Here is a 26,938-nt window from a genome sequence, read left to right as displayed (position 1 = left end):
TTTTGTCTGCTGGCCGTTTCCTCTCCTTGCTGCAGAATCATAGGAAATGGAAGAAGTGAGGAAGCAGAGATCAATGAAAAACAAGAAGGAAGAAAGAGAAATTGTCTTCATTTTTAATTCAGCATGACAAATCCACCATTTCAAAATCTTAAAAATATTTTCTTCCAGAAGGAATTGAAAGACTGAGAAGTCAAATAACCCTATAGATCTGCACCCCTGTACTGCCATTTTCAAGAGATTAGACCCTGTAAATACAACTTACGAGATCGAGTCCCCTAACCAGTCAATTTTCTAGAAACATTATGTGGCATTTTTGTCTGTCTTCTGATCCTTTCATAGAGTCTTGTCTACTCCAGCATTTGTATATGTATGTCTAATTATTAAACTATTATCCTCTCTCCAAAATTATCTGAAAAAGGATGATTTTACTGATATTACTGTCTTACTGATGTCACTGTTCTCATTCCATGTAGATTTCATCAGGATTTTCTGTCATCAAGAGGCTGGGTGAGCCCTGGCCTAAAGCCTACTGTTTATAAGACTGTTAACTCTGATGAGAGTTAACAAGATTATTTACTATGTTTGTAATGAATCAAATCCTCCCTTCTAACCAAATCTCCACTAATTACTCCAACTACTAATAGCTACCCTAAACAAACTAAGAATTAAGAAGGTGATTCATTCTAATCACCACTTTGCCAATATTGCCAATAAGGTAACTGTTAGGATGCTAATGCAGACATTTTTCTTTAGGATGTAAACACAAATTATTAACTTACTTCACATCTCTCAGATAACTAATTTTGATTGCTAATCAGTTGAGGCCTGATTGACATTTGTAATCTAAAGCCAAAAAAATTAAAGGACACCACTGTGTGCTATAATTAAACTAAAATTGACTACATAGGGTAGCATGCTTGCTTCCTGTTCTTTCCAGTTCTTTCCTTGATATCTTGGTATATGAACTTCTAAACATGATCTTATCAGAGTGTGGGTGCATACAAGAACATTACATAATAGAGAGTTCTGAAAACATAAGATAAAAATATCAAGGGAAGATATAAAAAAATTTGGGCATGCAATTAGACTTAAAAACACAACGCACTAAAAGCCAGAGTAAGGTATGTAGTTCTCTACGTTTTTGTAACAGAATATGTTAACTAAAATAACTTGAAACAAGTTTGGCAATATTAATGAAAGTTGATATTACAAAAATAAGTCTCACTTCCAAATGAGGTCTCAGTTAACAAGACTAAAAAAATAAAATTTATTTTGAAATCTTAGAATTATTATAAACAAATGAGAATACATCTAAACTAAAGATTTTCTTTGCTTACTTTGCCATCATGATTGAACACTTATGAAAAAGCATTTAACTGTTGAAACAATCTGAACCTCCATCAAAAAGGTAAGTACCTATTTAATTTACAGTTAGAGACAGCCTTACAAACATAAGTAAGCAAATGTAATTAAAGAGATTTATCTATGTGCACCACAGCACCTAAAGAGAAAGTATCATCTTTTGTAACATATTCTGCACCTCATACTTGAATATATCTTGTACTGATGATCCATGTGGTTTTCTTGATTTACCTCCATTTCTTGAAGATGCTCCAATCAATTTTAAATTAATGGACTTTCCCCCACCCCCACCCAAATAAGTAGACTGTATTTTACTGACATAATATGAATGTTACAGAAGACTGATTTTGTTTGCTCAAGTACACCAACGTCTTTACCTTTTATTTTGCATTCTAGTCTCTGGGACCATACTCTGAGTTTCTAATGAGTTCATTCCAGCAAGAAGATAAAGTTATGATTTAATTCACTTTATGTAGTGAACATTATTGATCAAAACAGGCATATAATTCCTTCTTTACAGTGACAACTTTTATAAAGGCATTTGTGTTGTTTTTTTAGCAGAAATGTATGATTTGATATGAACAATGACTTTTCTTAAGAAGTAAATGTTAAACTCACTATTTAACATTGCTATTTTACAAAATTGCTGAGTTAAACAAGTATTAACCTAGAGCCATATCTAATTTTAATTTCCTGTTTGTATTTGATATATTTTTATACCAAATTTTATTGCAACTAAATGATTAATTTCAACATTTTTCCATTTTTGAACCCTTTACAGTATTTCACATTTGGATAGTTCTAGCATTTCCCTCACTGAAATCAATGTGACTATTAAAGAATAACAAGCAGGTATGTCAACCTTTTTCAGCCTGCTGACATAAACAAACACGTATCTCATTCAAGTATTTTTCCTTAAATCTATTGACTAACAATGAAAAGTATGTCACAAAACAAGCACGTTATTCTGCACACATGGAAAACTATATAATGAAATTAGACATAACCAAGTAAAGCTTTACTCTTAAAATAATACTTCCAAGTTGAAGAAGGAAACTAAATCCAACGAATTCTTTATCTGGATGTTTCCTTCTCTCCTGCCACCATTTCAGAGAAATATTTTAAGATAATGCCTTAACAGGAGAGTTAAAATAGTAGTGTCTGTCTCTCTAGGCCCCACCTCTAGCCAGAAGCTACCTGCCTCCTTAGGAGGGCAGCAGAGCTGACCACCTGCCAGCTCTACAACTGCTGCGTTCAGTCTAACATATCTCCAAAACAACTTTTATCATTTTAAGTGAAAGCTCAGACTCTCTGAATTTCAAAGGACTTAAACAGCTGGAGCTAGTTGTCTGCTATAACAGGGAAATAATTCTTATCACGCATTAAGTTCCTTAAACTTCATTCTCTTATCTAACAACTAGTACTGCTAGGTTAAACAGAGCTAATGTTGTTTCCAGTTAGCAGCCAGTTGCTGAATTGGGTGAATTATATGAAATCTTAATCATCAAAACAGCCTTTACTAGGATAATATTTCCATCACATAAAAATGCAATAAAAAAGCTTTACTCCAGGCAATGATTCTTATAAGTAACAGCAGGTTAACCTGAAATATCCCTTCACGTCACAAATAGATGTATGTAAAAACTCTTTGTTTAATTTTATAATTACAAATTATCTTACTGAGTTCAGTTGAACAATTCATCTCTGGAGGCATTTTTTTATTTGCAAAAGTGTTTGCATAATGGGACATGAAGTATAAAAAAAGCTTTTATTTAACACTAATTAGCCACTGCAAAACTGTCCTCCTTTCTCTATAGGGAAGGGCAGAAGACAACAACACTGCATAGAAGAAAGATGTAAAGTTTTCTAACCTTAAACAGACAGAAATGCATTCCAGCATTTTCTGAAGTTCACCAAGCTGTTAGATCCCAGTTTTTCATCATAACTTTTCATCAAAACCATTTTTTTTTTAAAAAAAAAAAAAAAGACTCCAAATCTACACTACAGCTCTACTGCTCTCAACAGATGCAGTGTGGTGAGGACATGGTGGAAGAGGGGAAAGAAGTAGAGGAATAAATCAATGAAGTGACCATTTCTAAGATAGTTCTTTTGGTGCAAAGCAATATAAAATTAGCTGCTGTTGCTAAGAGAGATGATTTGCATTTACAGAGCTAACAGCTACAATTTAAGACACTACTTTCCTGCAGCTGTTTTGTTACTCTCTTTGCTGAAAGTCATCACCCCACGTTTGGCACAGTGGATGCATTTTTATTCCCTCCTTTTCCCTAGAGTTCCTTTTTCAGCTGATAACCCTACGCAAGTCCTTCCTTTTGTCCTTCACATCCCTGGCCAGATGCAACTCCAGCTGGACTTCTCTTTCCTTAACCCCATCCCTGCACATTTGGACAGGTTCCTCCAGGGTCACCTGCCCTTGACTCCTGCTCTTGCATGCTTCCTTTATAGTCCTAATTTTTTTCAGGAACTCCTTGCTAAGCCATACCACATTTGCTTGATTTCCTGCAGATCGGGATGGGCCACTCTTGAACTCAGGGAGAGAATCTCCCAGGTGATACCTGGTGGACTGCAGCAGCTGGGGAGAGCCTCTTCACGTGTTGCCGCTGCTTCTGTTGATTCTGCTTGAGGGCAGCAGCCTCTGGCCAAAGTCACGTCTTAACTGCCACAATAAGGCTGGCTAGATCTCATCTGTCAGAGCCTGGAAAAGAGTCTAAAACCCCAGCTGCAGATAAAAGTAAGCCTATTTTATTTTGCACTAAAATGACCTAGCATGCAGCTAGTTACAATTAGACAAATCGATGGTAATGGGAGTGGGGGAGTCACGCTACAGCTATTTTGCAAGTGAACACCTTGTAATAACGAATGAGTAACATTAGAATCTACTTACCTAACCACTAGCAAATAACCCAAAAAGCAACTTACAAAAAGAACAAATGCACATGTTGAAAGTACAAGTGGCATTGTACAGAAATATTTCTTCACTAAAAGTTTAGTACAAGAAAAAGAAAAGCCTAATAAAAACACTTTGGCGTGTTAAAACTAACAGACAACATTTTTTTATTTTATTTTTAAATGGGTGCATTTCATCATAGAGGAGTGCTTCAGACTCAATGGGAAATTAATATAACTTTTGAGAACCAGAAGCTGCATTATTTTAGTAAAGAGAAATCCCAGCAAAGCAGATGAAGTAACTGCCTACTCTGAAAAGAGGGATAAACTACTCTGCCTTAAATTAACAAAATTGTAGTAGACTAACAAAAGAGCTGCTGTAATAAAACCACAATTTGATTCCCAGCATAAATGCAAGAACGATAATTTACAGTCAGCTGCCACTACAAGTAACAATGAGCACATTAACTAAAATATTCTGCTTGGAGAAGGCTGAACAGAATTAGTACAAACTTGTGCTGATTACTGTCTGGTTTCATCTCCACGGTAGGTGATGCTGTGTGTACTAAAAGAAAGACACTACTAAATACACCAATTCTTCAGTTACTTTTGTTTCATGACCAGTGGTGAACTAAACAAATTCAGTTAAGATATAACATTTGGAAATTAACTGGATAAGTGATGAGTAAGAATAAACAAAATAATTGAGAAAGATGGACACATTACCAAATATTAATAAAGATATGATTAATCTCATTTTGGACAGTCCTTTCAACTACTCTGGGGACAAGTACTCATTATTAGATCTTTAGAATGTCAATAACAAATTTTGTCTATTTCACCAATTCTAGAATTTACAATTCACTTACAAGCAATTTTAGCTAGGCTGACCTATTAAGACAATACTATTTTTTAAGATAACTATATTTGTTTTGTTACATACTGGATTGCTATACAGCACATTTTTAACTCATGTAATCAGTACAAATGAACAATGCAATATCACAAACTTATCATTTTCTTTTTCATTGAAACAGAAATAGAGCCATAAAGGTTAACTTCACAGAAAAAAAGTATTAGCCTACTGCATCAAAGCACAAAGACAGGAGACAGTTATTTATGGACCGCTGTTCACCATTATCCTTTTCAGATTCTACAAGAAGGCTAAATATTGATGCATTCCCAAGTCACCTTTTCCCCCCTTTGGTGTTAACAAGTAGGAGTGTGTTTTTGATGCTCCCAATTTGTCAAGATCAGGTGAACTGAATGGTTTTACAGAGAACACTATTCCAACTCCTTCAGGGGCTATAAAACCACATTAAATTCTGCTTGTTATTAATAATTCATTGCACCTTCCGTAGTTCACTACAGGGGCATCACTCTTAGGGCATCATTCTTATTGAAACAACTTAACAGGAAAAGTCAGATAAACAGTGTTACCATTAAAATGAGAATAAGCCTACCGTCATGAACCCTGGAAAACTGAAAGCTCTACAGAACTCCATTTTTTATAATTTTCAGGCTAAATTCAGCATTCTACACTCCCTTCTAAAACGTGTTATTAACAATAGATCAGTAAAAAATACAAAATTTCTATCTACCAGGATTTGGCTTATCTAGAAATTTGAAGAGTCAGATTTCTTCACATCTAGGTATACTGTGAATGTATTTGTGCTCTCATTATTCTGAGACCCATTCACTTCAATTTTTATTCAGTTTATGTATTCTTCAATATTTACTTCAACTACAGATTAAACAAATCACATTCCACAAAATGTAACTACGATGTAAAATAATTTGACTTGAAATTATAATACTTTCGATGTAGTAAAAAAACAAAACACACCAGTTACAATAAACACCAATTACAATAAACACCAGTTAGCATGCATAAAAAATATGTGACCTTGTTCTTCATGGTCATGGAAGAGGTGGCTCATACTATAGAATTATGTCACCTATTACTCCCGTATTTGACTACAATGCACATGATAACAATTAGACAGATTCAAAAAAAAAAAAAAGCATTCCACATAAGCACATTAAGGGTAGGGATTAGTGACCCAAACTGTATTTTTGCAATTTACCTAATGGAACAAAATTAGCATTGAGTTATCAGCACAATAGCATTGGAAAAAAAAAAATGAATCAGGAAAAAAAATATTTATAAAATTATTTATAAAATTACTGTTTGATAGGAAAGCAAGTCCATTTCAAACACTTAGTCTGTTGAGTAAAATGATAACTTATGCATTAAGAATTTCTAGTCATATGAAAATTTAGATTCCAACTTAGATTCTTTTAATTAACAAGAAAAAGCACTGTTAGGTGTTAGTTAACTTCCACTGGAAAAAAAAAAAATACATATATATATATATATTTAATCTGCTACTGTATTACCTTTAGATTTAACTTCTATGAAGAATAATGTTACTTAATGTATGCTTTAAGTCTTCTTGTACACTGGTGTTAAGAAGGACAAAAACTAATCCCAAGTGTGTAAAGAATAGTATATGTATGTTCAGCATCATTACAATCCACATCTAATTTTGCTCATATTTATGGGATGGGAGTGGAAATTGTTTAATACAAATACTCTTCATTGAGATTTGATTTGTTGTTGTTGTTCTGGTACACAGCTTATCTCCTGGGTTTTGAAGTCAAACACTTATAATGGTCAATACAATCCTATCTAGTCCACACCTGTAGATAGGAATGCAGGGGTAAAAAAAAAAGCAAAGAAAAACGTATGTTCCACTTGAAGCACTGAGGAGACAATCAATATTGCTTGTCAATTCTTGTAGTACTCGCACACATTTGGACAATTTAATTCTCCAAGGAAGGATGAAGACAAGAAAAGCCTTAAACTAAAGAATAAAGGAAACATAGATACTTTAAAACTGATAGCTAATTACTCAAAGCAACTGAAGAATATATTCCATAAATATTTATTTAGAATTTTTACCTGGGATAGTTCGAGGAACAGACAAAAATCTCAAGTAAATGTCATTAATATTGCAGCTCAGAAAAATGCAATTTCTATGTAACCTATTTGAGCTCCAGAAATCTTTTAAAAATGTTAACAAAAATATTTAGAAAGAAGTTTGACTTTGCAGATAGCAAAATGCAGAACTCCAAACGATATGAAATTAAAAAATATATATATATATCTAACACCTGCCTCCCATGCAAGAAATATTACCGAACCCTCATATGAGGTTACTCTTGTAAGAAATTATACTCCCATGCTGCCATGAAAGGATGGCAGATTAATTGCTTAAATAAAAGTCTGGTAGATAAAAACATCCAAGAACTCAAAATGCTCAGCACTGTTAATTTTAAATTAAAAGTCAGATCCTCCAGGTAAGCCTCCACATGAAACTCAAACTCATCCAAATAATCACCACCTTATATAAGGAGAAAGAACAGTCACAATGGCTACAATACTTGTGGAAGCAGCTGGAAGTAGGAAAAAGCAGGAATAGGAAGGGTTGTTTTTTTTTCCTGAAATAGAACCATCACTATCAAAGCAGTATGTATGGTTGTGAGGATGGAGAAACCTGGAAAGAATCAGGAAGGAATACAGGTCACCTCCAGACAAGGGTAGAACTCTCCTTTCCAAATTCAGTGTATTCCATCATACTGCAGTATGGATAAAGAAGCTCAGCCTTTTTAGTAGTAGCACTTAAAGAGAATAAAATCCTTTCCTCCTGCTTTTTACCTTCAGTGAGATGTTTCAACTCATCCCCACCTCTAGGCTTACATGGGCTTTGTTCTGGCCAATTACTTCACCCTTCCTCATTGTAATGCTTGGGTCTGACTTCTTTGGAGAAGCAGGTACAATACCTGAAAATCTTATTTCTATTAAGAAATAAGGTACTAATGAGCCACTTGCTGTAAATTGCACTCAGCATCCCGCACAGATAAATGACGAAAGGGCAAAGCCTCTGAGGTATATGAGACTAAAGAATTTTATTACTACACTTCCAACAAAATGTGTTCAAAAAAGAAGACTGTTTATTGTCTGTATCATCATTCTGTAGATATATTATCTACATAATTGTAAAGGCAAATTTTAGAGGAATCATTTCTGATTACGTTGCAAAAACAAGGACAGTCAGGCTTTTAGATACTGATTCTTTACCCTGAGTATAATACCTGTTCCCTGGTGTTTCACATTCACTCCCTACTCGGCGATGTATTAGCCCAGGAAGGTTGTTTTTCCTGACATAAACCCCAATGACAAACAGAATTACATTACTGCCTTACAGTAAAAACAGCTGCTACGACTTCTCAAAAAGTCACTTATTTCTCTTAAGATAGTTGACATCTAAATCTGGGAAGCTGGGAGGCAATAAAAGTGACCCCAACTTCCCATCTAAAGAAATCTACATTATTTGACAATGTCTTCACTGCTAAGTAAACAGAGTCTAATTCTCTAGTAAAGATATGCAGCAAGAAGATATGCATAACAATTTCATTTAGATAAAAATGAACAAAGAAAACAAACATTTCTTGATCTTGTATCTTAACCCCCCTCTGTTTGCACAAATGGCAAAGTAAATTAAGACTCTGCCTGTGCACACAGTCCTTTGTCCTCAAAGGGCTGCCTAATCATATTCATGTCTCAAAATGAAGTAAGATTTCAAAAGCTGTATTCACACAAAATCAACTATCTGATTTTTTGCATGTGGCAATTGCATCGTAAATTGGTTTACAGCAGGCTGTCTGCTTTCTCTTAGCTCAGGAAACTGATTAGATGAACAGTTCTAAAATAACACGTTTGAAAAGAAATGAGAGTTAATATTGCATACTTATTTCACAGTGACATGCAAGGACTTCTCTGCTCCTTAACAGAATTATATCAGTTGTCCCTCTACTGCCCATGGAGATTCCTTATATTTCTCAGTTTTACTTATATTGAAGAGAAAGTTGATTGCTTAATATTGAAAAATCAGGAATGGAAAACATTTTTAAACTGCTATCAGTGTCAGATGAAAGTAGGAAATGCCACACCTTCAGTAGTGGAGTGCACTATGAGAAACATTTTAAGTCTTGTCATTGAATACACGTAATAACATATGCAAGAGTTAAGTAGTACTGTTTGAAGTTTAGATGGTATTTTAATGTAAAACACTACGTAAGTGAGAAGAAAGGAATCGAATCCTAAACATATTTGTGATGGAACATCACAAAGCTGAACTCTCAAAAAAGCCTGATCACTTTAATGCAAGTTACATGACTTGGTCAGGAAGTTACCTGGCTAAGAAACCAGAATCTCAGCAAAAGGTAAGCATATTAACATACAGCATCTGTTCACTGATTTGATACACTGTTGGATTAGCTATATGGCATTACATGCAATATTAAAGTACCCCATGCTTATTAAATGTGTAATTATTTTTCTCTTCATATCAAGAAGAAGAAAAAAATAATTCAGAGATGCATTTCGATAACACCTAAGCAGAACTGCACACAAAACACAGTATGCAAGAACAAAAACAAACAGAAGAATTATCCATCTTAAGTACCTATAACTCAATAATTCTCAAGTATGAATGAGAAAGGAAATTTATAGATTTATAGGGAAAGGCTGTGGATGTGGTCTACCTTGACTTCAGCAAGGCTTTTGACACCGTCTCCCACAGCATTCTCCTCAAGAAACTGGCTGCTCTTGGCTTGGACTGGCGCACGCTTCGTTGGGTTAGAAACTGGCTGGATAGCCGGGCCCAAAGAGTTGTGGTGAATGGAGCCAAGTCCAGTTGGAGGCCAGTCACTAGTGGCGTCCCCCAGGGCTCGGTGCTGGGGCCGGTCCTCTTTAACATCTTCATCAATGATCTGGATGACGGCATTGAGTGCACCCTCAGTAAGTTCGCAGATGACACCAAGCTAGGTGCGTGTGTCGATCTGCTCGAGGGTAGGAAGGCTCTGCAGGAGGATCTGGATAGGCTGCACCGATGGGCTGAGGTCAACTGTATGAAGTTCAACAAGGCCAAGTGCCGGGTCCTGCACCTGGGGCGCAATAACCCCAAGCAGAACTACAGGCTGGGAGAGGAATGGTTGGAGAGCTGCCAGGCAGAGAAGGACCTGGGAGTGATGGTGGACAGTCGGCTGAATATGAGCCAGCAGTGTGCTCAGGTGGCCAAGAAGGCCAACGGCATCCTGGCTTGTATCAGAAACAGTGTGACCAGCAGGGCTAGGGAGGTGATCGTCCCCCTGTACTCGGCTCTGGTGAGGCCGCACCTCGAGTACTGTGTTCAGTTTTGGGCCCCTCGCTACAAGAAGGACATCGAGGTGCTTGAGCGGGTCCAAAGAAGGGCGACGAAGCTGGTGAGGGGCCTGGAGAGCAAGTCCTATGAGGAGCGGCTGAAGGAGCTGGGCCTGTTCAGCCTAGAGAAGAGGAGGCTCAGGGGTGACCTTATTGCTATGTATAAGTACATTAAAGGAGGCTGTAGAGAGGTGGGGGTTGGCCTGTTCTCCCATGTGCCTGGTGACAGGACGAGGGGGAATGGGCTAAAGTTACGCCAGGGGAGTTTTAGGTTAGATGTTAGGAAGAATTTCTTTACTGAAAGGGTTGTTAGGCACTGGAACGGGCTGCCCAGGGAGGTGGTGGAGTCACCATCCCTGGAAGTCTTCAAAAGACGTTTAGATGTAGAGCTTAGGGATATGGTTTAGTGGGGACTGTTAGTGTTAGGTTAGAGGTTGGACTCGATGATCTTGAGGTCTCTTCCAACCTAGAAATTCTGTGATTCTGTGATTCTGTGATTTGTTCACAGAACAAGTAAGGCACGAGAAATGGCTCCTGAAGTGCCTCCACTAAGTTTCAAATGTTTAGTAAAACTGATGTGGCCAAATCCCCATGCTGTGCTTTAAAATAGGGAGTTTTAATGTTATCTCAGAGCAGTGCTCGGTACTTCTGTAAGGCTGTAATGCATTTTTGTTTTACCTGTATGGGAAAAAAAAGAATGGAAAACAGCAGGAAATCAGCTATTCTAAGAAAGGAAGGCATAAAACGTAAACATAATGAAATAAAGAAGCAAATGAAGAAACTCTTCGTTTCCTTTATTAGAAATATGGGAAACAGATTGTGCTCATCTTGCTTAGGGCCAAGAGCTGCATTGTGTGGAATTCAGCCAGGCTCCGCCACACAGCTCACTAAGGAGTTTTGCTGTGTTAAAGAGTAAACCAGATGGGACATTTGCTTCCAACAAGATAATTCTAATGGAAAATGCTAAAAGTACTGTAAAAGAAACTTTTAAGCTTCATCTGCTATTTTATTGTGTACAATGAGGGCCATCAGAAAATGTAGAATACGAAAAAAACTGAAAATTTTAAAAATCAAAACATCAGTCGTTAGTCTTCAGATTTATCTGCCTCAGAGCTCCATCTGTTTACATAAAAGATGCATCAGGCTAAAGCTAGGTCAAACATAAGTGCAGAGTTAATATCAATAAAATACTTTAAGATTATATAAAGTCAATAAGCCAAAATACTTGGCTTGACAGTGAGCCTGCAAATTCATATAGGTTGGAGAAAAAATATGAAGCATGTCAACAGACTGCTACACCCAGGGCCCAGTGAGACTGTAATAGACAGCAACCTTTTGGTTCAAGATCATTAAGTCAACATCTCTAGTTCTTAGGAGAACCCCACATTTTCCAGATGAGCTACAAAAAATTTAAGGAAGAAATTATATTACGTATACCTCCTGTTCATGACATCTTCTCACAAGTGTAAGAATTGCACTCTAACTCTTCTAGAACAAAATGACAAGCTTTTTTTTTTGCTGTTGTTTTTCTTTTTTAGATCAAAAAAACTGTTCCTGACAGTAAACAGCTTTGGCTGCAACCATGTGATCACAACAAATTCATCCTTACAAGAAGAAAAACGAGAATAAATGCACTGTGTTGTAAACAAAGGAGTTCAGATACCTACTGAGCCTAATGCTTCTACAAAAGTGGGTCAATAAGCATACGGAGACAGGGTCATGCTTCATTTGTGGCAAGTTATACACTTTGGCAAGTGGAGGTAACTACAACTAAAAATTTACTGTTAAAATGGGCAATACATATATAAATTAATGCTGCTCTCTCAAACCAGAAACTGCTCTAAGCTCACTTTTGTTCATGAGGAACTGGTCTACAGCAGACTTAGATGTTCTTTATAAACAGCCTTTGACTTTGTCCTGCCATGTTTCTTCAATCAGCTGCAGAGCAGACTGGAATGAAATTGATATGATTGGATAAAAGAAAATCAAATTTTTTCAACATTTAGTTTCAGTAATCTGATTACGAAGCTTTTAGTAATAGTGTAATTACTTTGAAGTTCTGAACATATGTTTCCACTGAGAGTATTCCACAGAGGACACAGTATCAGAAAAGGGAAGAAATGCAAAGATAAATGTACCAAAAATATGTCAGCTCATCACAAAAAGTAAAATTGAAAGGAGAACCATATGCCAGAGACATAATATGATGTCCAATATAAACCACTTTCATTTCCATCATCCACAATTCCTTAATGTAACACCAATGAGGAAAGCTAGAAATACTTTTTCGATGACCTCAAAGGACATCACCAGGAATTTACAGGATTAACATATTTAAAAAAAAAAGGAAAACCTACACAAAAATGACTAAGGTAGAAGGCAACTGAACATTGTTCCTTGAATTTTGAAGGGAAAATTCAGTCAGTGCTAATGCTTCCACTGACGGAAAGGGTGGCTTAGAGAAATGTCTCAGATTGTCTTGAAAAGCCCAGATATTTCAGCTTCCTGTGATTCATGCTCTTTTGAAGTTAACTAAATATCCTTAGCTCTATACAGTGAAAGTTATTAAATCTGATATATTAGATCTGACACAAGACAGTTCTATTGTCTAAATTAACCAGAAGAAGAAAAACAAATCAATGAACTATGAGGGCAAATTCACCATTGAGCAAAACATTTAGAAATCTTACACAGAAGATGTAGAAAAGAACACCGCAAATAGTAGAAAAATACAGGAAAACAAAGAAATGGAACTAGTGGAACCACAGCATCATGCAGAAAAGCTTTACATTTACAGAGAAAAACAGTGATGAACAAAGCAAAGCATCTCTTGTTACTAGAAAAAACAAGGTTTGTTTTTAATAACAATTCAACAACGCAGATGGATTTGTTTCAGTGCTCATCTATATCATCACAAGCAAGCTTAATATATAATAATCTTACTCTTTTATATAGTACACCAGTAAAATTCAAGAATTTTGTAATGACATAAGATTTCACAGATAAAGAAAAAGTGAACAAAGATGCCTGAGTGATAGTAAACATATTGTTCACAGCACCTCCACAAATGATGTGGCACAACCAACGCTTTTTGATGGCAAATACTCTAAAAAGCTGTTCTTTAATTTCCTGAACATTAATATATTATAACCTTGCTGTCCTTTAAACTACTATGGAATGACAGGCTCTTTCCTCAATTAGTATTTTCATTCATCTTTACCAGCGTCTGCTGCTCTTAAACAATAAATCAAATCAACTTCTAAATGCCTTTCTTTAATATACTCCGAGACTGCATACACTCTCAGACAATGGGTTTAAGCTTAGAGATTGGAGGCACAGAAGACCTGTAACCATAAAAGACCTTACAAAATCACAGAACTCAAGGCAAGTAAAAAATGATTTTTTTTTTCTAGCCAAAAGATCTATGCTACAAGGACAGATAACACATAGCAAAAGAACTTTTGACATATACAGAGAATAAACAAAAATAAATCTTACTGGAATCTTACATTTCCAAATGCAGGGTCAAAAATGGAAGGCATTAGTGGCAAGTCACTCTTTCAAAATGTTCATTTGATAACCAGCTTTCTTTTATTATTTCAGCTTAGCTCAAACCAGATAACTACAGAAAGTCTTCAGTCTTCCTTAGAAATCATAACTGGAAGTCAAGCTCACAGGTATGGTTTAAAAACTGTCTTCAGGATCCCAATAATTTCTTCTGGAGACCCAATCTGAAGTGCTGCATTTAACTCTGGGGCCTCCAGCACATGGATGACATGGACCTATTAGAGTGAGTCCAGAGGAGGGCCACAAGGATGATCGCAGGCTGGAGCACCTCTCTTCTGCAGACAGGCTGAGGCCATTGGGGTTGTTCAGCCTGGAGAAGAGAAGGCCCTGGGCAGACCTTTTCATGCCCTTCCTGTAGGGGCTACAGGAAAGCTGAGGAGGGACTCTGTCAGGGAGTGGAGTATTAAGAGGGTAGGTTTAGATCAGGTATTAGGAGGAAATTCTTTACTATGAGGGTGGTGAGGCACTGACACAGGCTGCCCAGAGAAGCTGTGGATGCCCCATCCCTGGAGGTGTTCAAGGCCAGGCTGGATGGGGCTTTGGACAACCTGGCCTGGTGGGAGGTGTCCCTGCCCATGGCAGAGGAGTTGGAACTGGGTGGTGTTTAAGGTCCCTTCCAACCCAAACCATTCTGTGATTGTATGATATCACAAATACAGAGGTCATTAGAGGGAATGAAAACCTGAAGTTTTATAGTCAGTTTAAAAACTTTTCTCCATTCAAAACATTAGCATGAACAGAGGTATTAATTTCTGCAGATGGTCTCAAATTATTCCAAAGTCCAAAAGAGCTTTTGGAAAAAAAAATAAATAAAATTACCCTCACTGCCTAGAATACATCAGAGATTTAAACAAAACAAATAAAAAAAGTCAGGAAAACATGATTAATTTCTCTGAAGCAATTCATTTACAAAGCCACTTCTTGTGGAAAGCACTATCAGATATTTAGAAGGAATTGTTGAAGGTGCTGTGGCTTACACAAGATAGGCATACAGCCATTGTAAAACAGAAAACATCACTAAAATGTCATACATAAAGGTGATGTGTATTTAGTACATCATAGTTGTGACAAATTACTGAAATGTTTTCACTGAATTCATGAGAACTCATTAACAGATTGACTTGAGAGATGCATGCTTACCAGTACAAGTGCCAGCTACCACAGTAGAAATGTCTGGACATTAAATAAGAAGGAGCCTTACAATTAATTTCTACCCTTAAGATTGCTGAACTCAAATTTAATTTTGACAAATGGCTGGGGAAAAAAAAATGAATGATTCCTTGTCTCATCATTTTAATACAGATTTTATAATTTGTTTGTGGCAAATCTCTCAGTTATTTTCGTAATCCTCAAAAGGATAATTTTTGTGCTAGATTTTTTCCTGGGTCAAACATTAACAATGAAAATGTAAAAATGTTTATAAACTGATGCAATATAAAAGCTACTAAACCATCTTTTGGGCAATATAATTAGGAAGGCCTCACTCTGCCTCAAAAAGTGTAGAGCAATGATCTGATTTTCTCCATCTTATCCACCCTCAGGAAGAAAAAGATGAGAAGTTTCCAATAGGTTCTTGAATTGTTGTGTAAGGTCATTCATCTTTCTCTTCTTTTTGCAATGACAAAATACAAAGGGACTGGGGGAGGCCTACAGTACAATATTTGAAAACTTAGAAAATGTTACAATACAGTTTTTAAAGATCATAATTTATTGTATTAAAATTTAGCTACTTATGAAATAAGCCCTCCTAAAATGTAATCACTTGCATGACAGAACACACTGTAGTTCAGATGGTAGAAATAATGTATTATGAAATAACAGACAATTATATAAATAAAGCCTGCCTGCTAATAATCTCCAAACTGAACTTTACAGTTGCATTCTGTAGATTTCTAAATTTCCATTTTTTCCTTGTTTAATGGAAAACTCCACACATCACCGGCTACATTTTGTGTTGATTTTCAGTACAATACTTATGTACAATGTATCACATACACACACACACAAAAATCAATAAATAATGGAATTGATTGACAAGAACAAATTGCATCTCTTTTACATAGAACTACTTTGCAAAGTAACAGAGTTTCCACTAATGGCTGTACTTTCCCTTGGGCTTCTACTAAATACAATGACCTGAAAATCCTGCACCATTCTCAGTATTGTCGTCTGCTTCTATAGCTTGACCACTTACACAACAGATAGTCTCATGATACAGCCTATTTTAGTTCAATAAATTAATTTGAGTAAATAGGGATGTATGTGTTTCTAATTAGGAAAGCTACTCCACTTCTTGAGGCAATGCTATCAAAACAGAATCCAATAATGGCTTCAGCTGTCAATGCACCTACAAAAATGACATGCATTACTTTGGCAAGGACTCTTAAGACCAAACTTGGAGGAGTTGTGGACTCGAATGAGGGTGGAAAGGCCTTGCAGAGGGATCTGGATAGGTTGGAGAGCTGGGCGATCGCCAACCGCATGAAGTTCAATAAGAGCAAGTGCCGGGTCCTGCACCTGGGACGGGGAAACCCTGGCTGCACGTACAGACTGGGCGATGAGACGCTGGAGAGCAGCCTAGAAGAGAGGGATCTGGGGGTCGTGGTAGACAACAAATTGAATATGAGCCGGCAGTGTGCCCTGGCAGCCAGGAGGGCCAACCGTGTCCTGGGGTGCATCAAGCATGGCATCGCTAGTAGGTCAAGGGAGGTGATTGTCCCGCTCTACTCTGCGCTGGTGCGGCCTCACCTCGAGTACTGTGTGCAGTTCTGGGCACCACAGTATAAAAAGGACATGAAACTGTTGGAGAGTGTCCAGAGGAGGGCTACGAAGATGGTGAAAGGCCTGGAGGGGAAGACGTACGAGGAACGGCTGAGGGCACTGGGCCTGTTCAGCCTGGAGAAGAGGAGGCTGAGGGGAGACCTCATCGCAGTCTACAACTTCCTCGTAAGGGGGTGTCGAGAGGCAGGAGACCTTTTCTCCATTAACACCAGCGACAGGACCCGCGGGAATGGAGTTAAGCTGAGGCAGGGGAAGTTTAGGCTGGACATCAGGAAGGGGTTCTTCACAGAGAGAGTGGTTGCACACTGGAACAGGCTCCCCAGGGAAGTGGTCACTGCACCGAGCCTGACTGAATTTAAGAAGAGATTGGACTGTGCACTTAGTCACATGGTCTGAACTTGGGTAGACCTGTGCGGTGTCAAGAGTTGGACTTGATGATCCTTAAGGGTCCCTTCCAACTCAGGATATTCTATGATTCTATGATTTGCTGTTATTCATTAGAAAATATCATATGAATTTGCATATTTTTTTAGAATAGGCCTTTCTCTAATTATTTCCAGTTAGCAGTGGAATTTGGAATTCTTAATTTTATTCTCATCTCACAGATGAGCTGGAACAAATATTTTCACAGATAAAAATAGATACTATAGTCACACATTCATTATGCAAGAATTTTGTTCCTGCTACAAATGCTGTTTTCAGTTTATCTTTGTCGTTTTGAAAAAGTGAGAGGAATTCCTATATAATCCTCTTTCTTTGGTCCAAAGGACTGTGAAATCCTTGGTCAGCTCTGTATATGTTCCTGACATCAGTAGAAGCTGAGCATATGCCACACTAATTGAGGGTGAACATACACAAGAAGGGCTACACAGATCAAAAAGCATCCTGCTAAAATTGTTTTGTCCTATTTTTGCTCTCTCCTTCTGCACTTCCCACTTATCTTGAGCTGACGTTGGTGTTCACTGGGCCATTCCATGAAGACGATATCCAGCAAAAATGGGCAGGTTTTTACTACGATAGTAAATTTAATTAGTTCAACGGTCCAATTAGTAATATGGTCAGTGAGAGGAATGAGGCATGATGCACAGATGGCAGCAGACAATGTGGGGGAGAAGGAAGGGAAAAAGAAATAGGAACAGTATCTTTTCATGACTGATTTAGCTAGATCAGAATTGACTTACACAACGCTACTACCACAAGCATTTAGCACAATACAGAAGCAGGTCTTACACACACATTTATCCTATCTACTCACCATCTCATTTTCAGATACACCTGTACTAACCAGACAACAGAGAAAAGGGTAGGACTCTTCCAGGAAACAAACAAATCCAAAATGCCCACATGTACCTAACAGAATCCAGAAGTCTCTTAAAGATAACCAGTTTCATATGATATTAACTTTTTAAAACCTTACTGATAAAGTCATAGCAAAACATTTTGTAGGAAAAGAATCAACAAAGTACATACCCAGTAAAATAAACGCTGTTTCCTGATGCAGTTCTGTATATATTATGATACAATTACAATTGCAGAATAAAAAGGCTTGAAACAGGTCATGTGTACAAAATGCAGGTACTCTTTTATACTCAGATTTCATTTTATATTTAATCAAATTAAACATCAGAAATATTATTCCATATATTCCTGAAGAACGTGTCTTAGTGATCTACAACTAAAAAATACCATTATTCCAGTATGTATTGTGGTAGAAACATCCAGAATAGATGAAACAAAATAGAATGCCAAGATGACAAGACAAGACAAACAACCAAACCTCTAATTAGAGGACTCCCCAAATACTTTCCCTTTGGTTGCTAAACTGGCACCAACCTGTGCATTCCCAAGCCTACCACTGGGACTTGATCGCATCTTCCAAATAAGATTACCTTCCATTACATTTCCTTATGCATTTTACAGGAACTGTAAACCATTATTATCTTTTGAGGCGTATGGTAACCACAGTTAGAAATGCAAATCCAACGGCTATGCCCCATTTCAGGAGTCAGAATCAGTCCAGCACAACTTGTGGGACTGCAGTTTTCCCTCCCTAATCTCCTATAGCAGCAGAACCACAGAATAGAATCATAAAATCACTAAGGTTGGAAAAGACATCCAAGATTACATGGTCCAACCATCACCCTGCCAACAATGCCACCCACTACACCGTGTCCCTAAGCACCAGGTCCAACCTTTCCTTGAAGCTCAGCTCACAGCAGGAGAGGCTGCCATGGGAAGGAAGAGGAGGCTGATGCTGCCCGACACTGCCTAACCTCTCCGGAAGGTCCCTGACTGGGATCTCTGCGGGGGCTGACACAGGTCCTGGGGGCAGCTTTGCCCCCTGCCATTTGGAGCCCTGCCCTGTGGCACCACTAGCACCAATGGCCTATGCTGTGTATTTTTCTAAGGAGAAGATAACTTCTTTTCTTAGGCCACTTTGTGTGAGAGGCATAGGGTAAAAGAAAACGTTATACTCTCTGGTGTAAAACTCTGTCATTTTAAAAATATGCACAGCTCTCATAATTCCCACATGCTCAAAGTATGGCATATGATTTCAAAGGCATTAATCCAGAGCAAACCTAAGAAATAAAATGATTGAATATTGTTTTCCTCAAAATAGACAAATATTTCGAAGAGCTTTGGCCTTTTACAAGGCACGGGGGATAGTAAAATTATACATTCCTACAAGTCAGCTATGCCACATTTTTAAGTCCTCTGTTAGAAAGCAGTACACTTCTTAACACTTAACTAAACACCAGTGTTTATCAGCCTGCGGGCCACCTGTCTTTGATGTCCGCTATTAATTTGTTGCAAAAACTCTTCACAGAGCTCAGAGACTGAGATAAAGCACAAGATGTTGAATTTCATGCTTTAGAACCCAGTAAATCTTTTGAAAAAGTCAGGCATAGTGCATCCTAGAAATACACAATCACACAGCTGACTCTGCCTCTCCTCCCTCCAACACCCACAGCAGCAGCAGATGCAGTATCACCTGTTTCATGTAGTTATGCTCTTCCAGAGAATGCTGATCTGGATGTTAGATTGGCATAACATACTTCAGCAAACAAGTTCAAAAACTTGGTAGGAATTTTCTCAGTTCACCATTAAGGGTTTCCTTAATAAAAACCCTTCTTTTTAATTCAAGATTTTGTTTTTTATTTAATTCAAAATGTTTATAGGAGGTGGGACTGAGCACAATGACTGGTAGAGTTTTTTGGGTACAACCTGATTTTGGAAACAATACTGGTGACTGAAGAGCTTCAATAACCTACCAGATCACAGTACATGAGGTGTGACAAAGTAACACCTACATTTAGGGAGTTATATTTTCTTTTCAGAACTACCAGCTAGATGAACAGAATGCTGCAGAATTCTACTTTTTTTTTCTCTAGTCTGAACTTGTTCAGGGAAATAATGAAGGAGTTCATTTTCATTTTCTTTCTTCGGGGTTATTTTCATAACAATGAGAAACAGAAATACTTATGCATAAAGCAGAGATTACCAACACTATGAAAAAGAGTGCAACACAGAAGGGTATGATCAGTCATCCAGATAGCTAAAACTTTCACCCCAGTTTCCATTCTCCCCTGACTTGATTACCGCTGTATGAGCCATATTTCACTGTCAAAGCCCTTCACAACCCATCCCTACTGTCATCTTCATCTCCCATTCTCTACAGAAATGCTGACCTGACAATGCTATCTAGAGGTCATCTGCTACTTTTTTTTTTAATGGTTTGGGGCTTTCTCCCCCCCCCCTTTTTTTTTTATTTTCTGAGATACGTCCTGTTAAATTCCATGAAGCCACCCCCATATCTTCCTGCAAATTTAAGTCTTAAGTCAGTTTAAGTCTTTTTTCTTTTTTTGTTCTTTTTTATTTTTTTTCCTATAATGCCTATAGAAAGCTTGCAGAGAGCCTTTTCAGGATCATGATATTGCCAGTGTTGTTGGCTAAGAGGTAACTTAGCCAATCTAGCTGTGGGCTGTCAGTTCTCTAGCACCAACAGTGGTGCTTGCCTGATGCGATACACAGATATTGGGTATAAAATGAAAAAAAAAAAAAAGAATAGAACTTCCCCCAGCCCAAAAGTGTTATTCTGATAACCTATGTCACTCAATTAGCTCAGTGTGGGGCTAACTGAATGTAAGTATCAGCACAAGGAACACACAGCTAGGTGGCAGGGCACCAAAATTTTCTCCTTAGGTGGCAATCAGCAGCATCACACACCACCACCAATCGTGCATGACTTGACAATATAAAGGGCCAAGCAATAAAACAGGGTTAAGGGTTGTCCCTTTATTACAGCCATATAACTTTGGGGCCACCACAGTGAACTAACTCCAGGAACTGGCCCAGATTAAGAAGGAAGAGCTTCCAGATTATTTTTTGACTTCACAAGGTGCCTCAGGAGACTGTTGCTCCGCTGCAACTGAAAGATTCATTCCTTGTTTTAAGGGCACGAATGAGCAGTGTACAGCAAGAGAAACAGCAATACCTAAAGACAGCACTGCTGTAGCCTAATTTGTAACATGAAAACAAAGCCTCACACTAACCTGTGTTTTAAGTCTACGTGTTAAGCCTCATCTGTATCTTGTGTTATACCTATGCTATTCAGCACATAGCACTGCTTTCTGTTGTTGCTGTTTTGTTGTGTGTTTTTTTTTTCTTCCTTTAAAAGTATCTCAAAGAGCTGTTTATCAAGTGTACTTTGCTGAGCAAAGTTGTTTTCCCCATCTGAAAATATATTTCCAGAGTACAAACCTGAAGTTGTTGATTTTTGGTTTTTGTTTGGTTTTGTGTGTTGTTTTTTGTTTTGTGGGGTTTTTCTTTGCTTTTTTTGTGAAGTTGAGGACCTAACTATGAACTGAATTTCCACAATTTAGACTTTTAAGTAACCCTTTAAGAAGCCTACATAATAAATAAAATAATAAATAAAAATAAAATAGAAAACTGATAAATTTACAGAACTGCTAGCTTCCCATTGTAAAAAACGAGTAGTAGTATAAAACACAAAATAACATTGTTAGCTTTGTATCTTTTTTCTATTTTTAACACAAATATATACTGATTTCGCTGTAGTATTTGCTTGATACAGCAAACAGCGAAGCAGAAGATTTGCTAATGCTTATTTATTAAAAGATGACATTATTATGACAAGATAGCAACAGAAAAGCTGTATGCTGCTAAAGAGCTGAAAAAGGGTTACTTCACTTGCTGTTTATGATAGCCTATGATTAGCATTTGTTGTCACATTCCCTGCTACAGTTTTAGCCTTCTTCACCACAGGACACAGATTAGCAATGGTGCATCAAATTACACTGCTGGGAATTTTGCGACCTGAAAATTTTCTCTTATCAAATTAACTTAGGTACACATGCCTATGGGAAGTCTTTGTCTAGTTCTTGTCAACCCACAAAGGATATCTTTTATCATCTTTCAAAGTAACAGTAGTGTATTTACTTCCTGACCAACCTGATGTTGTTCGTTGCTAATTTAAAAAAAGCAGCCCTCAACTTCATAATAGCTCCATCTTTATTATCCTTTAAAGCAAAAAGCAAATAGTAAACAAACTCATCCACAAGACCTGTTATTCTACCACTTATATTTTCTTTCCAAAGCAAATGATCTCTCTTTAGCAGTTACAGAAAATGATTAAGAAATGTTACTTAGAATTAGTCAATGAATGGCTAATTAAGTCAACCAAGAAATATTTCATATGTAAAATCGTAATAATGAAACATGTTCCATTTGTTTCTGGCTTACAAGAACAATAGGGGTTTGTTTTTAAAACCATATTTAAATACAACCCTCTCACCATTTCATCATGACTATTACTCCATAATTACATCATTAGCTAACAGTATTTTCTCTCTCTCATTTTAGTGGCAGAAAAAATTTAACCTTAAAATTATCATCAATAACCACTCTGAAATAGCAAGACTTGCATGTAAACTAACAGCAAATTCATTGCAAAACATATTTCATAAATACTTAAGGCCCTACTGTATATTCTTTGTGTCCTCACAAAAAAAAAGCTCTCCAACATTTTGACAGTGCACTACAAGCAGCTCATTGCAAAGCAGCATGACACTAGCGATAACAGACAAGCAGTGCAATGTGTCTACATGGATGCTGTACTGATTTTATTTATCAAACCTTACAGACTTCACCTAGTTTAAAAAAAGACTCAAATTGTGTAACTCTGTCAAATAGATAGACCTGTAAGAAAAAAATAAATGAAGACTTAAGATTGAGATCTTCGCTATAAATGTTTTTTTTTCTGCTCTGACCAAGCTGGAAAAATGAAATCCAGTATTTTACCAATGTTACATGTATCAAAGTTACGAAAAAGAATGGAATCTTTCAAATACTGAAATAGATAAAAGCTTTAAGAACCTGTGAAACATTTCTGAAAACTTCTGAACAAATGGCTGAGAAAACAATTGTTTTTTCCAGACTTTTGCTTATAATTCCAACTATAATTATTGACACCTGTAGAACAGTAAAAGCAAGCTCCATGTAATGAACACCAAAAGCTCAGAACACATAATATGCTTGCTGACTGGTGCCAGAAAGATATACCAACTTAAGTAATTTATATATTTTTCCTTAATTATTTCATTTACTTATAATAGGTGATTACCAGATAAGCATTAGAAGGAAATGACTTTGTTGTGGGATTCCTGTAGAGTAATACAAAGGAGAAGAAAACATTTGGATTCTCTGTCTTCAAACACTGAAGAAAAGGAGAGAACGCTTAGGCACTTACTTTGCCTTGACCAAGATGACTTGGATCCATTTCCCTCAGTCCTGGCCAAATGCTGATAAAAAAAAATCATCCTTTCTTATGCAACAATGAGAAAAAAAAATTGACCGCTAATTTTCAAATAATTCTAATTTTCATGAGATTAATAAAGCTAGCAATCTATAACTATGATCTTCACCTCCTATGATGTCTCCTGTTTTACAACTGAGATGTTCATTTTCAGGAGAGTCAAACACTTGCCCAGAATTAGTTCTCAGGCAAAGACAAGAATCCAGATCTCCCAAACGTTGATCAAGTACTTACCAAGTCTCTTACTCAAGTACTTACTTGTCTCCTTGTTTTGTCTTCCAAACAACTGCTAGGCATATTGAGGCCCTGCTTCCTGGGACATGACTGAACATCAATCATTCATGGAAAGTAGAGAATATTTTTTCCTCTCTCTGTGCTTCCACACAGCCTTTGCTACCCACCCCCCCACCCCCCTTCCTTTTCTTTTTAATTAAATTATCCCTATCTCAACCAGGAGCCTTTTTTTTTTTCCCAGCATATTTTCTTCTCCCCCTCTTCTTCTGAGGAGGGGAAGTGAGAGAGTGGTTATGGTGGAATCCAACTGCCCAGCAAGGAAAAACCACCACAAATACACATACAGTACGCTCTATTCAAATTGAATGCTTAATTTAGTGTTCATCATTTATATAATTGAATCATTTTCTTGAGTAAAAATGATTAATCACATCTATATATATATTTTTTTTTAATTTTTTTTCTGAAGTTCTTAACTCAACAACCCATCAGCAAGCAGTATAAATAGGCTGTAACTTTAAATAATATATGCATAAGTGAAAGGACAGTTGTGGAATCATTCCTGTAACTTCACGCAAGAAGTGAAGCACATTACAGAACAAACTATCATCTAAAAGCATCTATAAAAGCAAGAGGCACCTTTGGCATTTATCTTGACAAATACTTTTAAAGACGTTCTGAAGAATTAAAATTCCAGAAACACTCATGACTTCAGTGCAGTGCCATGCACGGGTCAGCTGCCATGCCCTTACCAGATAAATTTGTCCCTGGACTTTCCACACAAATGGACTGTTACGTAATTAGCTTGCTGATATGGTATTCTAAACGCAGATGTCACACAGATGAAAATAAAGACATTTGCATATTTTGAAATCCTCCCTCAAGGAATAACCTCCTATTGAAAATAAGCATCTTTCTTTTATTGTGTATTTTTTTCCCCAAGTAAAACGTTAGCATTGGGAAATCTATCTATTGGCAAATCTTTCTTTGCGTATCTCTTTTCAGTCAACAAATAACAACAAGATGGGAATGTAATAACAAGCAGGATGAGAAATCATATGAAGAATATTAAGAAATAGTTATATAAGTCAATGGTCTAGCCTCTTCTGGAATAATACATTAAAAAAAAAAAATCCTTCCTCTAAGAAAAAAAAAAGAAAACACACGCAAAACTTGAAACACTTCTTGGGGAAAAGTTGAAAGAAGAGTGCAAGCATGATCAAACACTTAGAGAAAGAGAGTAAAAATGTTAACCAATTTCACCAGGCAAAAAAATAGTGAGATGAATACGAAAAAAATATGATAAAAATATAAAATAGTAATGCTAACATGGTAATCAGGTTTGTTCTATCTCATAGCACAAGCACGAAGAAGCATTAAATGAAAGTGAGAGAAAGGAAATTAAAAATCAATTAAAGGAATTAATTGCCCTATGCTGCAGAATTGTCTTGTAGAATTTCTTGCCACAAGAACTCTTAGAGGACATCAAACATTTCCAGAGATGTGACTGTAACACATTTTGGAAAATATATCATGTACCTCATAGCATAATTCTTTAAACACTCAGATCAAAGGAGAGCTGGCACAGATTGAACATTATTTCCCTCTTCCCTTCCTGCCCCCATTTTTGCCACTATATTCCTAGCTCTTAAGTGTTTAGAATAAATTTTTCAGAAAGCAGACTATTAGACTAGCTCACTATACCATGCACTGTGAAAACAACTCTTACATTTACACGGGTTTTTTAATTTGTGCGTGTGTCTGTGTTTTTGTATTTTTTTCACTTTTTTTTTCCATAAAAGGTTGCTGCTTAATTCATTCAACACAACAGGGCATGTAAGGCTGTGTTTATAAGCTTGCAACTAATTGGGAAGTACAGTTCATAATAAATACTCACAAACACTTGTCTGCCGCAGTGAAAGTAAAATAACAATTCCTCAGTCATATAAATATGTTACCTGTACACACAGTGAGTAAATGTTATCATGAAGATTACGAAGGCTGGAGGCATGAACTCTGTAACTTTATGGTGAGTCACTTATGTACACTCAACTTACCTTTTTAAAGTGTTGTTAAAGCACTCAAATACAAACAAACAAAGTAGTTCTGTAAACACACGCTTTATACACTATAAGGCATCAAATCAGCAGAAGTGGTAACACTGTAACATGATATAGTAGAATACCTGACCTCTTGTGCTTTCCTTGAGCCAAGGCCTTTATCTGAAATACTCTCTCATATCTTGGGGCAGGGGAGGAAGCCCCAAACCAACAACATGCATTAAAAAAGGTTTCAGTATGAGACCAGCTGCATAATATGTATACGGGCTGAAAAGGCCACATAAATATTTTAAGTGCTCGCAAAGCTAAAGGAAAAAAAAAAACATTACACAAATAATCAAATTCATTTATCTCTACCAAAATTTAATCTTGTTGAAAGTTCCACAGGAACCTTGGAGTAATTTGCAAAGACATTCTTGAGATGTTTAATTTAAAAAGATTCTGACTTTTTGATCAGACACTGCTTGCTTTTCAACAGGTCATGCATTATGTAGGCATGTAACAATGTTACCTACACCAAAGATGAAACAAGAAGCTCAAGGAAGACAAATAATGGGCTTGAATTTTACAGCTTTAGATTCAGATGGACCACAAAATTTAAAAAGTTAAATAAAGCAATGTGGAGAGGAGAGAGAGAAGAGACTGGCCCCGTAATTTGTGGGGCTCGGCAGCCACGGATTCACCTCCCAAATCCCAGAGGAAAGCTGCCAGCTGAGCAACCCGCCCCGCGCGTCGCACCAGACAGCCACCTGGCAGCCCAACCAGCCACACTCCCCTCTCCCACGGGGATCACGCGACTTTTTTTTGTTGTTTTGTTATTTTTACACCACATCCAGCGAGCGCTGCCAGAGCGAGCCCACCCCGCGGACCTCGCCCCGCAGCACTGCCGCGGGCACGGGAGTTCAAACCAACACGGGGTGACCTTGG

General features: G+C 37.2%; 1 protein-coding gene and 1 long non-coding RNA gene across 4 annotated transcripts in view; one reads left to right on the top strand and one right to left on the bottom strand.

The window, feature by feature from the left end:
• PRKN (parkin RBR E3 ubiquitin protein ligase) overlaps positions 1-26,938 on the bottom strand; it is a 765,547-nt gene that overhangs the window by 738,125 nt on the left and 484 nt on the right. The window contains exon 1 of one of the 3 annotated variants that reach the window (XM_038177504.2): positions 23,976-23,999. The exons of the other annotated variants lie outside the window; for them this stretch is intronic. Coding sequence (XP_038033432.1) covers position 23,976 — 1 coding nt within the window. The 5' untranslated portion in view covers positions 23,977-23,999. Of the gene's footprint in view, positions 1-23,975; positions 24,000-26,938 lie in introns of those variants that run through there. 3 annotated transcript variants of the gene reach the window in all.
• LOC140002171 (uncharacterized) lies at positions 3,633-16,095 on the top strand. The gene is made up of 3 exons (XR_011808309.1): positions 3,633-4,111; positions 12,073-12,294; positions 14,138-16,095. It is a non-coding gene; the product is annotated as an uncharacterized lncRNA (long non-coding RNA).

This window comes from Anas platyrhynchos, chromosome 3 (assembly GCF_047663525.1).
Source record: "Anas platyrhynchos isolate ZD024472 breed Pekin duck chromosome 3, IASCAAS_PekinDuck_T2T, whole genome shotgun sequence".
Taxonomy (NCBI): domain Eukaryota; kingdom Metazoa; phylum Chordata; class Aves; order Anseriformes; family Anatidae; genus Anas; species Anas platyrhynchos.
This window is presented reverse-complemented; position numbering and strand designations above follow the sequence as displayed.